The sequence below is a fragment of the Barbus barbus genome (genome assembly GCF_936440315.1).
Source record: "Barbus barbus genome assembly, chromosome: 25".
Classification (NCBI taxonomy): domain Eukaryota; kingdom Metazoa; phylum Chordata; class Actinopteri; order Cypriniformes; family Cyprinidae; genus Barbus; species Barbus barbus.
The window spans coordinates 30,112,969-30,126,030 of record NC_136753.1 but is presented as its reverse complement, the minus strand read 5'-3'; the positions used below and the strand labels follow the sequence as shown (position 1 = coordinate 30,126,030).

Sequence of the window (13,062 nt, the reverse complement as noted above, 5' to 3'; positions counted from 1 at the left end):
CATTTCTAAACGCAGAAATGAGAGCTGTAAACTCATTTCTAAACGCAGAATTGCGAGCTGTAAACTCATTTCTAAACGCAGAATTGCGAGCTGTAAACTCATTTCTAAACGCAGAATTGCGAGCTGTAAACTCATTTCTAAACGCAGAAATGAGAGCTGTAAACTCATTTCTAAACGCAGAATTGCGAGCTGTAAACTCATTTCTAAACGCAGAATTGCGAGCTGTAAACTCATTTCTAAACGCAGAAATGAGAGCTGTAAACTCATTTCTAAACGCAGAATTGCGAGCTGTAAACTCATTTCTAAACGCAGAATTGCGAGCTGTAAACTCATTTCTAAACGCAGAAATGAGAGCTGTAAACTCATTTCTAAACGCAGAATTGCGAGCTGTAAACTCATTTCTAAACGCAGAAATTGCGAGCTGTAAACGCAGAATTGCGAGCTGTAAACGCAGAATTGCGAGCTGTAAACGCAGAATTGCGAGCTGTAAACGCAGAAATGCGAGCTGTAAACGCAGAATTGTGAGCTGTAAACGCAGAAATGCGAGCTGTAAACGCAGAAATGCGAGCTGTAAACGCAGAAATGCGAGCTGTAAACGCAGAAATGCGAGCTGTAAACGCAGAAATGCGAGCTGTAAACGCAGAAATGCGAGCTGTAAACGCAGAAATGCGAGCTGTAAACGCAGAAATGCGAGCTGTAAACGCAGAAATGCGAGCTGTAAACGCAGAATTGCGAGCTGTAAACGCAGAAATGTGAGCTGCAACTCATTTCTAAACTCAGAAATGCTGTAAATGCAGAAATGAGAGATGTAAACAGAATTTTTCAGTGTACCAGTCACTGTAAATCAATCTTCTGATGCACAATGTGTTTGATCTCCTGCTTACGAGAATCACTAACAGAATTAAGTATCTTCTGTCAGATGAACCTGTGAACACTAAACTAACACATGTCTGTAATGAACCCCAATCTACTGGGAAACCCATCAAACCCTGCAATCTGTATGTATCTGTGGGGTGTATGGGTGTAATTAATGAATGAGCTATTTTAAGCGGCAGCTGCACTGTCTATTTTAGAGCTGCGTTCAATGCAAAAACGCAACACTCCACTGCTCCATGATATTTGCTTTCTTTCATCCAATCGCTCCCACATTTCTCTTCATAATCATGAGGATGAGATCTGGAATATGATGCAGTAATGTCACGCATTCAACACAGCTGCAGAAAGACAATCCAGAAATGCGACACTGGTGTTATTGTATTACATGAGGAAACATCACACACACATATTGGCATCGGTCATACTGTTGTAGCACGACAAGCAACCAACAGATCCAGAACGTCCTGTTTTGTAACCATAGCGACTGGCAGGACTGGGCGGTATGATGGGATATAGAGACTGACGGCAGATTCATCTCTATTTGTGGACAGGGCAGTGATTTAGATGTGGAGGTGATGAAGAAACAGAGAATAGTGTGAATTTACAAGCAGGAAGTGACCTATAAAAGTTAAGGGGCGTAAATGAAGCACAAATTAGTCGTGTACTGTTGCCAAGAAACGGAAAATGTGAATATGGCTCATCCAATCAGAATTCAGAATTTAGACAACTATCTGTTTTTATATACATTATATATTACAACCCATTAATACTTAAGATTATTAATTTAACTCAATTTATGAAGAGTTGACCTATTTCACATATATATATATATATATATATATATATATTTCAGATATAATTTATTGTATAAAAATTATTATTATAATTATTACAATTAAATTATTAAATGTATCTAGTGCTACAATTATTATTAATTACATTAAAATATATTAATTCAATGTATAAGTGACAATTAAATATATTTTATTACTAATTATAATACTATATATTTATTACAATAATAATATACATTATATATTAATATATATTATTGTTATTCACATTTAATATTCATGTAATTATTATATATTAAATGAAAGTTAAATGATAACAACATGTTATTTTTATTATTGTGGAATGTATTCATATATTTAATTGTAAATATTTATTTCATTGGATTATTTATATATATATATATATATATATATATATATATATATATATATATATATATATATATATATATATATATATATATATATATATATATAACTAGGCAAAAATAAACTTTTTTAATTCGCTGAATCGTGAAATATATATAACATCACATATAAATAGCCTTACATATATATAAATAATGACTCATACTGTGATATAAGACTTTGATCATACCACCCACCCCTAGTGACTGACCAGTTTCTCTCTCTCTCTCTCACACACACACACACACCAAAATGCAGTTGCATGTCAGAGTGCAGTGATGTTGGTCCATTTCCAGAGACTGAAGTACACAGCAGCCATGCACGGGCCGACAGTGCACTGAGCCAACGCAAAGCAACACACGCTCACCACCGAGACGCAGTGCATGAAAACACACAGCAGAGACTGTACCTAAAAATCTGCCTCCGCTTTTGGGAGGACGAGGAGTAGCCGTCAATGGACAGTCTGTAGGGTCACATCGGAGAAAACAGTGTCCGTGGGTTACAGGAGTGTGTGTGTGTGTGTGTCGGGACCACACTCATTCTACATCATTACAGTACTAGAGAAAGGACTGCTGTGATTCGGACTGATCATCGTTGATCATGCATGTGATTTTCATGCTTTGCATTTGTTTTTGTGTAATGTATTCATCACTATTGTTTATTCTGCTGATTTAAACGTGTCACTGAGGTTACATTATCTACAGACGGATACATAGATGAAGGGTTTTTGACGAGAATGTATTGTGATAGCTGTGAAATCTTATTAAAAACTTATTTAAAACAGTGTTGAACGTTAAATTGTTACATTGAAAAACTGTATTCCAGCCTTAGATACATCAGAGCTTTAAAAAAAAAAAAAAACTTAAAATAATAATCATCATAAATCACAATTATAGCCATAAAACATTAAAAAAAACATTAAATTGTTAAATTATAACAGTGTCTTATAACAGCTTTTTTTGTAAAGATAACTCAATGAAATAAATAATAGAAAACTTGCTAAAAATATTGAAAACAGTTGAACATTAATATGTTAAATTGTAACACTGTATTCCAGCATTAGTTAGATCAGCAATTCACAAAAATTTAAAATAAAAAAATATTGATTTAAAAGAGATTTAAAATAATTAGTTAACTTTTTAAATTATAACACCGTTTTCCAGCACTGAGCTGTTTTGTAAAGACAAATTAATGAAAAGAGAAAAAACAACAACAACAACAACAAACAGATAGTTAAAATAGTTAGCAGAAAAAAAGTCCTTATTGTTGAACCTTGCCTTACAAAGAAGTACTGTGATGGCATCCCATTTTACAACAAACTAAATAAAACTCAATTCAAGATGAATATAATGACTTCCTTAATGTCTAATCATGCACATTTTTGTCTTTAAAACCAAACCAGTGGTTTTTGGAGGAATTTCTCATTTGTAAAACACAACTGGATTAAACTGTAGATGTAAAGATGTGCATTAACTAGCAGTGGAGATCAGTTAGGGCAGGTTTGTGTCTTACCTGTTATCATTGATGTATCCATTCTGTGAGGACTGTAACGAACAATTAAAAGGTATGAACATTTACAAAATATAAAAACAACAACAGAGCAGAATAGAATAAAACGGTACAATGAAAACTTCTTCTGCAATTAAAACTAATACACCAAGACATTTACTGTGCATTGAACTTAAGAGAAAAATTAAACATGGTTTCATGAATTATGATTGAATTTAAGGATTCTGCAGAGCTGTCTACAGGGTTTTTGTGCTTTTTTGTATTTTTGAGCTTGACAGGTGAACTACTAACCCACAGAGACCAAATAACAGCTTTTGTAAATCACTGAAACATGCATTTTCTGTAGAGCTGCTTCAAAACAATATGCATTATGACAACCGCTATACAAATAAATAACTAGGGCTGGGCAGTATGCCGGTGTATCCTTACCGCAAAATAAAAGCCCCTTAAAAACGCAGTATAAAAAGTAGATTCCAGGGAACAAATTTAAACAATATAACTAGTATTAATAGTATCTTACAAAATTAAAAGGAAGTAAATGTAATTTATTATGAATATTTCAATATAACATATTTAGATATTATAAAAAAACACAAATAAGATATTTAAAAATACTTTAGAAACATTTTATTTGAAGTTTAATTTCACCGACAAGTTGCATTTAATGGCAATCAGTTGGGGGTAGGGATGTTTATTTTAACCAGTTAATAGCTTAATTTTGTCCCCCTTCTAACAGTGGAAACAACTACTCTTTTTTAGTCATTCTCAATAAAAACAAATCTTTGCGCTTTTGTAAAATAAGCCTAAAAAAGTAGGATGCCGCTTTCTGCCGTCTGGTTTCCTTTCGCGCAGCACTAAAAATAACCGAAACTCTGCATAGGCTACTTGTTGCACAGTTTTTCTTTCGTTTTCTTAAATTATAATTTAAGTGAAAATATATTTCTCATATTATCATTTACCAAAATAAAAGAAAAAGAAAGATCAAACAAGGAAGTACTTTTCTAAAGTATTTATATTTATATCTAATGTATTTCAGTTATTATATAGTCATTTTTGTCGATTTTCAGAATAACTCCATATGAAGAGTTTATTTGCAAAAACAGATAACACTATTTTTAATTTTCAAAAATCATGATTTTTACTGTTATCACTTTTTTATTGTGTTTTGTGTTAGTTAGCTCTATTTGTTTTGTAATTTTTACTTAATCAAAATAACCCAAGTGCAGTTTGATTGAGATTCATTTTTGAAAATGCTTAAAAACTGAGTTATCTGTTTTTGCAAATGAACTCTTCATATATTAATGACAATATGTGACCCTGGACCACAAAACCAATCATAAGGGTCAATTTTCCAAAATTGAGCTTTATACATCATCTGAAAGCTGAATAAATAAGCTTTCCATTGATGTATGAGATCTAAAACCATAAAACATTTCTATTTTACAGTATTTGTGACCATAGAGCACAAAACCAGTCATAAGGGTTGATTTTATGAAATTGAGATTTATACATCATCTGAAAGATGAATAAATAATCTTTCCATTGATGTATGGTTTGTTATGATTGGACAATATTTGTCTGAGATACAACTATTAGAAAATCTGGAATCTGAGGGAGCAAAAAAATCTAAATATTGAGAAAATCTCCTTTAAAGTTGTTCAAATGAAGTTCTTAGCAATGCATATTACTAATCAAAAATGAAGTTTTGATATATTTACGGTAGGAAATTTACTAAATATCTTCATGGAACATGATCTTAATATCCTAATGATTTTTGTCATAAAAGAAAAATGTATAATTTTGATCCATACAATGTATTGTTGTCTATTGCTACAAATATACCTGTGTTACTCATGACTGCTTTTGTGCTGCAGGGACACATATAGTGAAATATATCGTCACCGTGAAATAAAATCAGTCATACCGTGAAAAAGAATTTGGGTCATATCGCCCACCCCTATAAATAACTGAATTTAAATTTGACCAGAATGCTTGCATATAAGCCTGTGTTCTTACTTCTCGTGCAAAGATGCGATCTCTGACGCGCTGGTACTCCTCCTCTCGCTCCTCGATGGACTTACTGCGACGGCCGTCCTGCAGCGGTACTCGGATCTGAGCGCAACAGATAATCAGAAACGAGACCAAAACGTGATGCAAGAGTGAAACGGTGCAACACACAAACCTGATTATCGTCCTTATCCATGCTGGCATCGTCTCGCTTCAGGATGAACTTCTTCTGGAAGTCCATGTTGCGCTCATCTTTAATGTGCTCAGAGAACCTCTGCTCAGGGCTGAAACACACAGAGCTTGATTAGTTTAATAGGTGATGCATCATGATCATTCCCATCATCCACCGCTGTCTTACATGCGTGTGTTGCTGGTCTTGTTGATGATGACAGCTTTGCCTGTTTGGTCCACGTTGTGATCCATGCCAAAGTAGGCAGCGACCCGATGCAGCAGCATGCGATGATATGAGGTCATTTGAGGAAACTTCTTATACTGATTACTGAAAATACCAATGCAAAAACAACCTTAGTACAAAGAAATGACAACAACACATTTATCACAGCAGCACCACCCCTCACCACAACAATAATAGAAAAAATTTAATGTTTAATAAAAATTATCCTCAATAATAAAAATTATCCTCATGCAAAAACATGCTAAGTAATAGAGCAAAACAACCACACTACTGCAATGCTCACAATCCACCAAAAGGGGGCAACCAATATCATCTACACAATAAAGGGGGAAAACACCAGCATAATACTTACTGGCAGCAGAGAGTGACACTCATATACACACTTGAAGGATTTTAATTACATTATATTTTTGTATAAAAACATAATTTATGAGAATATTTATACATATGTATATATTATCTAATATTATTATTTTAATTAATTATATTATTATTTTATATGTAATAAATTTGTACTAAATAGTTATATATTATTTACATAATATATAAATGTATTAATTATATAATATATACAAAATAATTAATTTTAACAAATTTTAATTGTTACAACCATCTATTTACGTGCATAAATTTGTACAAATGAGAATATAAATATATTATTACTATTATTTTACATTTAATTTTAACTTATATATATATATATATATATATATATATATATATATATATATATATATATATATATATATATATATATATATATATATATATATATATATATTACACACGTGTGTGTATATGTGTGTGTGTGTGTATATTTACTACAATATATATATACAAAATATTTTGAGACTATCTACATATTAGTAAAAATATATGTAATATATTATTATTATTATTAAGTTCATATATATTTAATTTCATTAAATATGAATTATTATACAGACTTACTTCTCATCACTAATGAAATCCAGGATATCCTGTTCCAGCTTGAGCAGCATCATTCTGTCTCTAAAAGAACAGAGGATTTCCAGGTAAAAGTGATGCAGAAGAACAGAAAAAACTAATCAAACGAAAGCTGACGCTGCATTCAGATTCACATCTGATTCACTTCACTACGTACTTTGATGATGATAGACACACATGGAATGACATTCATTTGTATCTAGGGATGTAACGATTTCAAAATCTCACGATACAATAATATCTCGATATGAAGTCAACGGTACGATATTTATTGCGATAAAAAAAAAAAAAAAAAAAAAAAGACAAATGAAGACTTTGAAAAAATAAATAAATGTTTGTACATTTTAAAGTTAAATTATTCTATCTAGTGCACTTTAAGAGTTCAAAATTAAGAGCTCCAATCCATGTTCTTAACTAAGAAAATTTAAGTCAGAAAAAAGTCAGTGAATTGACATGTAGCTGAACTTTAAAGGGGACTCAACCCTCTTTTTATTTGTGATTATACCGTCTCAGTCTAAATTACATTCACACTGCTGTTTTAGGAAGCCAAACTAATTACATAATTTTTAATTACTGTTATTCCTATGACAGTAATAGCCATATATTGTAAAACAATTGCACTGTAAAATAAATGAAAATGAATATTTCATAGGTATATTTTTTTATACCTATTACAATACTACTTTCCTAATTTCTACACTTGAAAGAGATATTTTGAAATTCGACTACATTTAAACCGCTAGCTGACTTGATGAAGAGATTAAGCCATATTGTGCTTTCGGTCATATTGCCCAAAACACAAGACCTTTTATGTTAGAATAAGCTTAAAAATATTTTAAAAACTACACTCTTTGCCCGGAAGACCTATCGTTTCATATCATTATGTGACCACGATAATATCCAGACAGTTTTGCTATCACGATATCAAGATGTTGATAATATTGTCACATCCCTATTTGTAACACATCATCACATATAGCATGTCCTAAACATAATATTCATGCAAACATTAGCATATACATACATCACATTAAAATTCACTACACATTCACATATGTGTCCCTGCAGCACAAAAGCAGTCATGAGTAGCACAGGTATATTTGTAGCAATAGACAACAATACATTGTATGGATCAAAATTATACATTTATCTTTTATGACAAAAATCATTAGGATATTAAGATCATGTTCCATGAAGATATTTTCTACATTTCCTACCGTAAATATATCAAAACTTCATTTCTGATTAGTAATATGCATCGCTAAGAACTTTTAGATTTTTTTGCTCCCTCAGATTCCAGATTTTCTAATAGTTGTATCTCAGACAAATATTGTCCGATCATAACAAACCATACATCAATGGAAAGATTATTCATTCAGCTTCAGATGATGTAGAAATCTCAGTTTCAAAAAAATTGACCCTTATGACTGGTTTTGTGCTCCAGGGTCACATTTAGGTTTATACACCAAAAATCCCTGAAAGTCTCTGTACTGAAATCTGGGTTCCTTCAGCACACTCACTATGATTTAAGGCTCATTTCTTCTCGTATACTTAGTTTGTGATTTGGGACGCAGCCAGAGTGATCCTGACACAGGGAGAGCCGAGTGTAACCATAGACAGATGAGTTTGTGTGAGACGCCGGCGGTGTCTGATAGCAGTGTTGTGTCTGAACGTCGTACCTGGGGTTGTTTTTCAGTGTGTTCACCAGGAACTCATGCACATCAATCCCTGTGGAATCAGTGTATTCCTGACTGGAGTCTGGAAGAGAACGGAAAACAGAATCAGATGAATTAAGGACACTGAATTAAACACTCAATTTTCAGTTAAAGGCAGTTCATGATGTTATCATCCAGCTCAGTTCAGTTCAAAACAGACCTACAGGTTATTTAGTTAAACAGAAGTCATCATTATTAATTTTTTATAGGATTATAATATTTTGTTGCATCATATAGTGCATTAGTGCTGCTGCTGGTTCATTTTTCCCATACAGATTTGATACAATTAGCATTATAAGCCACAAATCAAATCAACCAGCTGCGAGGAGAATCACATCATCACAAGCAAATATTAAGCAGAAAAATATATAAAAAAAATCAGACAAAAACACAAATATACAACACTGCGTACCTAACAGCTTTAATGATGGAAAGAACTGCAATCACTATGAATGACAATAAAATTAAAAACTACAGAGAAGCTCGTAAGTATTCATTTGAAGTTTGTTTGTTGCTTACTTTAGAAACATTTTAATTTTGTTGTAAAATATACATGTCTATACAAATATTTAAGTGCTTTGAATTGGCCCGATTATGTCATTTGCGGTGCATCATGGGAGTGGGTGGAGCTTTTGCCTCTCTTTGCTCGCTGAGACACTCTGATTGGTGGAACTTTTCTGTACAGCATCATGGGTAATGTAGTTTTTTCACCACAAATTCAGCTTACAGCATGATTATTTTTTTTAAATACGTTGAATTAATGTAAACGGATGGCTTCAATGAAAGTCTGTCTATAAAGGTTTATAAGTTATTTTTAAAAATCTATTTCTTTATGGAGAAAATGAATGGAGTTTTACCTCTGGAACTGACTGTTGTGCTCTATTGTATTGTATGGCGATAACAGGAACACGTTTCAACAAAACAAACCATTAAAAGGGAACGTCTTACCGCGCGAAAGCATCTTGCGTGGAGTTTTATCCTTCTTTTCCCTTTCCTCATTCTCATACTCGTCTTTCGAGGATTTCTCCTCCTCTTTATCGGATGGACAGCTGATGTGAAGCTGAATGATTTCCTTCATGGGTGGAGTCAGATTAAACAAAGCATGAATATTTATGAACATGAATTTAATGAATATTAATGACCATATCCTAATAGTGGCTTACAGAATCAATTCTAGTGAGATCACAAGTATTTTATTTGCCAAAACACAATTTGCACAGTCTACACTTCAACCTTTTGAAATCAGAGTCTGAGTTTTGGTAAAAATCATCTTGAATAATGCACAATTCATGCCGCCAGTGTGTGTGTATTTACCTGTGATTCTGGAGGACCGTCAGTTAAAAAAAACGGTCCTGAAGATTCTTCACAAACTGCAAGACTCCTCACCAGCTTGAGCTTAGCATTCGACTGAGACAGAGATGAGAGATACAGGACAGAGAGATGCATTATGGAAATAAATTTCAGGCAAATGGAACAGAAAATCAGCTGTTAGTTTTGAATACTGTACTGCTTCTGGCGCTGCCCATCAACTAATTAGAGGTCAGTATGAAATCAATTTACTTTTCAGTTGTTGTTGCATGTTTGAAAAGTTCTGCATTCGTAACCTTCCATTAAAAACGTAATAACTCTGCAGCATCTTTTCTGCTGATGCAAACGGGACTGTGACAGCAAGGAATCATATGCTGCCTGGATGATTATATTTATGCGTCTAATACAATGTGGTAATTACTAGTTGGAAGCTCTCTGACAGGAAGCCTGTCAATTAAAGAATCATAATGAGATCACGAAATCTGAAATTGCCCAGTGCATCTATTTTGCTCTTAAAAATACATCATGCTGAAAGTATAATTTCAGAAACCCTAAATAGGAACTTCCCAGAAGGGGTTAAATGTGTTTTCAATCAGATTCTAATAGATACTAACATACAGTCATGCTTTATTTCCTGCTGAATGTTTCACTAATGTTACATCATGCATGTTAAAGCTTTGGAAATGTTTAATTTAGTTTTGTAAGGGTGGTTAAATATGGGCTGAGAGCGTGTGTGTGTTTGTAGAACATCTGGAAAGGACACCACACTTGGCAGGTTTGCCAACTAGTGCAAAGGCAACAGAACTGAGCAAGAGGTCGACGGGAAGATAGTCTCGCTTTCGATTCCCAGCAGCAGTGATGAAAATGAGATATCAGACCCTGCATTCATTAGAAAGGACTGATCTGGTTTCATATGCATTTAACTAGTGCTGTCAAACGATTAAATCGCATCCAAAATAAAAGTTTGTTTACATAATATGTGTGTGTAAATTTATTATGTATATATAAACACATGCATGTATATATTTTAGAAAAATGTTGTTTATATGTTGAATATATTTACATATAATATAAAATAAGGATAAATATACATGTAAATATTTTCTGTATGTGTGTGTATTTATATATACATAATAAATATACACAGTACACATACATATATTATGTAAACAAAAACCTTTATTTTGGATGCGATTAATCGTTTGACGGATGCTAAATATAACATACAGCTTCAAAATGCTTTATTTAGAGACTTGGGAAACTTTGAGACTTGTCATGAACCCTTTAACCCAAGTCAAAACAAATGATAATGCATTATTAATGCACTGACCACCTATTTAATTCATTTTATTTAAAACAAAATATTTTTTGCAAATATTCTTTATGATTTTTGGATATCTGTAATTAATTTTTTTAATTTCTCTATTATTTTTGTATTCTATCTATTTGTTTTCTTTTTATTTATTATATAATTTAAAAAAACCTTAGGCTAAGTGAGACTTAAGTCTCATTTTTAAGTCGCTTTGGATAAAAGCGTCTGCTAAATGACTTGATGTAATGTAATATTTCTATTATTATTATTATGTATTTTTCTCGAATACTGCTAATTGCATACAACTGAATGGTTCATTGTGATTTTTGCATTGAAAACTAATATATAAACAACAAAACCTACACACAAGATTCAATGCATTAAGACCTGTGTTTTTGGATGTAGGTTCAGTCACATATGTTATGGGTCTGTAACGTTGAGGTTAAACTCGACTGACTGCTAAAAAGCCTGTCATGTTTAGGACTGAACTCGAGATAGCAGCGTGCATGTGTGTGTGTGTGTGTGTCCTCACATAGTTTACCTTGGCTCGTTTCCTAGTGTGGCCGTGATTCTGACAGCGTCGCTGCGGGGAAAGACCAAAATATTTATTAGTGACCATTTAAATCATTCATTAATGATGAACTTCAGCACCAAACAAAACCTCAGCGGGAAAATGACAGATGCTTCACAAATGGGTAGCTGACAAATAACATGGAGAAAATGCATTTTATTCGACATCAAGATTTTACGTCAAAATAGGGCTGTGCAATTAACCGAAATACAGTTTCAATTTCGGCATCCAAGGATAATAAAAATACAATAATCGAGATAAGACTATTATTGTGCCCCATTCCGCACCCTTTCCAGCGGTGCACTTTCGCTCCTCCATAAAAGCCCAATTTAACGTGCAAATCAGTAAAATCGTGACTTTTGCAAGTTGCAAGTACAGTTATGTTATAAATGGACGTAAAAAGTTGAGTGAAAATACAAGTATAACAGTAAATTGGATCAATGCGGCTCTTAAAGTGACAGCAGCCTAATATTCCTGCTGCCGACTGAGAGCTTGATATTAATCAAACAACTAAAGACAAGACAAAATCACTCACTGCTCTTGACTGAAGGATTTTTGTAGCTTTAATAAGAAACAAATGAAGTTTGAAGTGAAAACGACGCTGTTTTAATTTTACATTTGATTATTCATTTCTGTAGTAGGCTGTTAACTGAATACTTAGACTAGCATTAACAAACAAAATCAGTTTGTTTCATTTGTATCTTTTTATTCTATTGTATTTGTACTTTGCTTTTTTTTTTATTACTGACAGTTTAATTATTTCCAATAATGTTGAGGACTTTTGTACTAATATTATTTACCCTAGTACTCTGCTGTGGTGTTCCTGAAACGTAGATGTCATAGCAACCTTATTTACAGAAAATATATATTTGATATATATCACTATCTTTAAATAAATCACTCATATAAAGTTTTGGTCATGTGGCCCACTCATAATTGTGTTAAATAATCGTGATTACAATATTGACCAGAATAATTGTGATTATTTAAAATCAAATAATAGGTTAGAATATACATGTGTATTAGAGAAAATATATAAAATATAATATATATTTCTGGTGCTGTAACTGCTCACCATTTCATCTCCTTTTAACCTTTTTTTCCCCAGTTCACTTAAATCCTGTTCTGTGGCAGACCAAATAGTTTCAGATTGAGTTTTACAAGCTGGATGTAAGGGTGGT

At 32.7% G+C, this 13,062-nt stretch overlaps 1 protein-coding gene across 11 annotated transcripts in view; it reads right to left on the bottom strand.

Moving 5' to 3' along the window:
* LOC306845013 (R3H domain-containing protein 2-like) overlaps nucleotides 1-13,062 on the bottom strand; it is a 76,059-nt gene that overhangs the window by 29,294 nt on the left and 33,703 nt on the right. For 10 of the 11 annotated variants that reach the window (XM_079377498.1, XM_079377505.1, XM_079377497.1 and 7 more), the window contains 9 exons: nucleotides 11,852-11,893; nucleotides 10,005-10,097; nucleotides 9,639-9,762; nucleotides 8,655-8,733; nucleotides 6,961-7,020; nucleotides 5,953-6,093; nucleotides 5,770-5,878; nucleotides 5,604-5,699; nucleotides 3,591-3,622 (listed from right to left, as the gene is read on the bottom strand). In XM_079377498.1, coding sequence (XP_079233624.1) covers nucleotides 3,591-3,622; nucleotides 5,604-5,699; nucleotides 5,770-5,878; nucleotides 5,953-6,093; nucleotides 6,961-7,020; nucleotides 8,655-8,733; nucleotides 9,639-9,762; nucleotides 10,005-10,097; nucleotides 11,852-11,893 — 776 coding nt within the window. The remainder of the gene's footprint in view (nucleotides 1-3,590; nucleotides 3,623-5,603; nucleotides 5,700-5,769; nucleotides 5,879-5,952; nucleotides 6,094-6,960; nucleotides 7,021-8,654; nucleotides 8,734-9,638; nucleotides 9,763-10,004; nucleotides 10,098-11,851; nucleotides 11,894-13,062) is intronic. The other variant, XM_079377503.1, reaches the window with a different exon arrangement.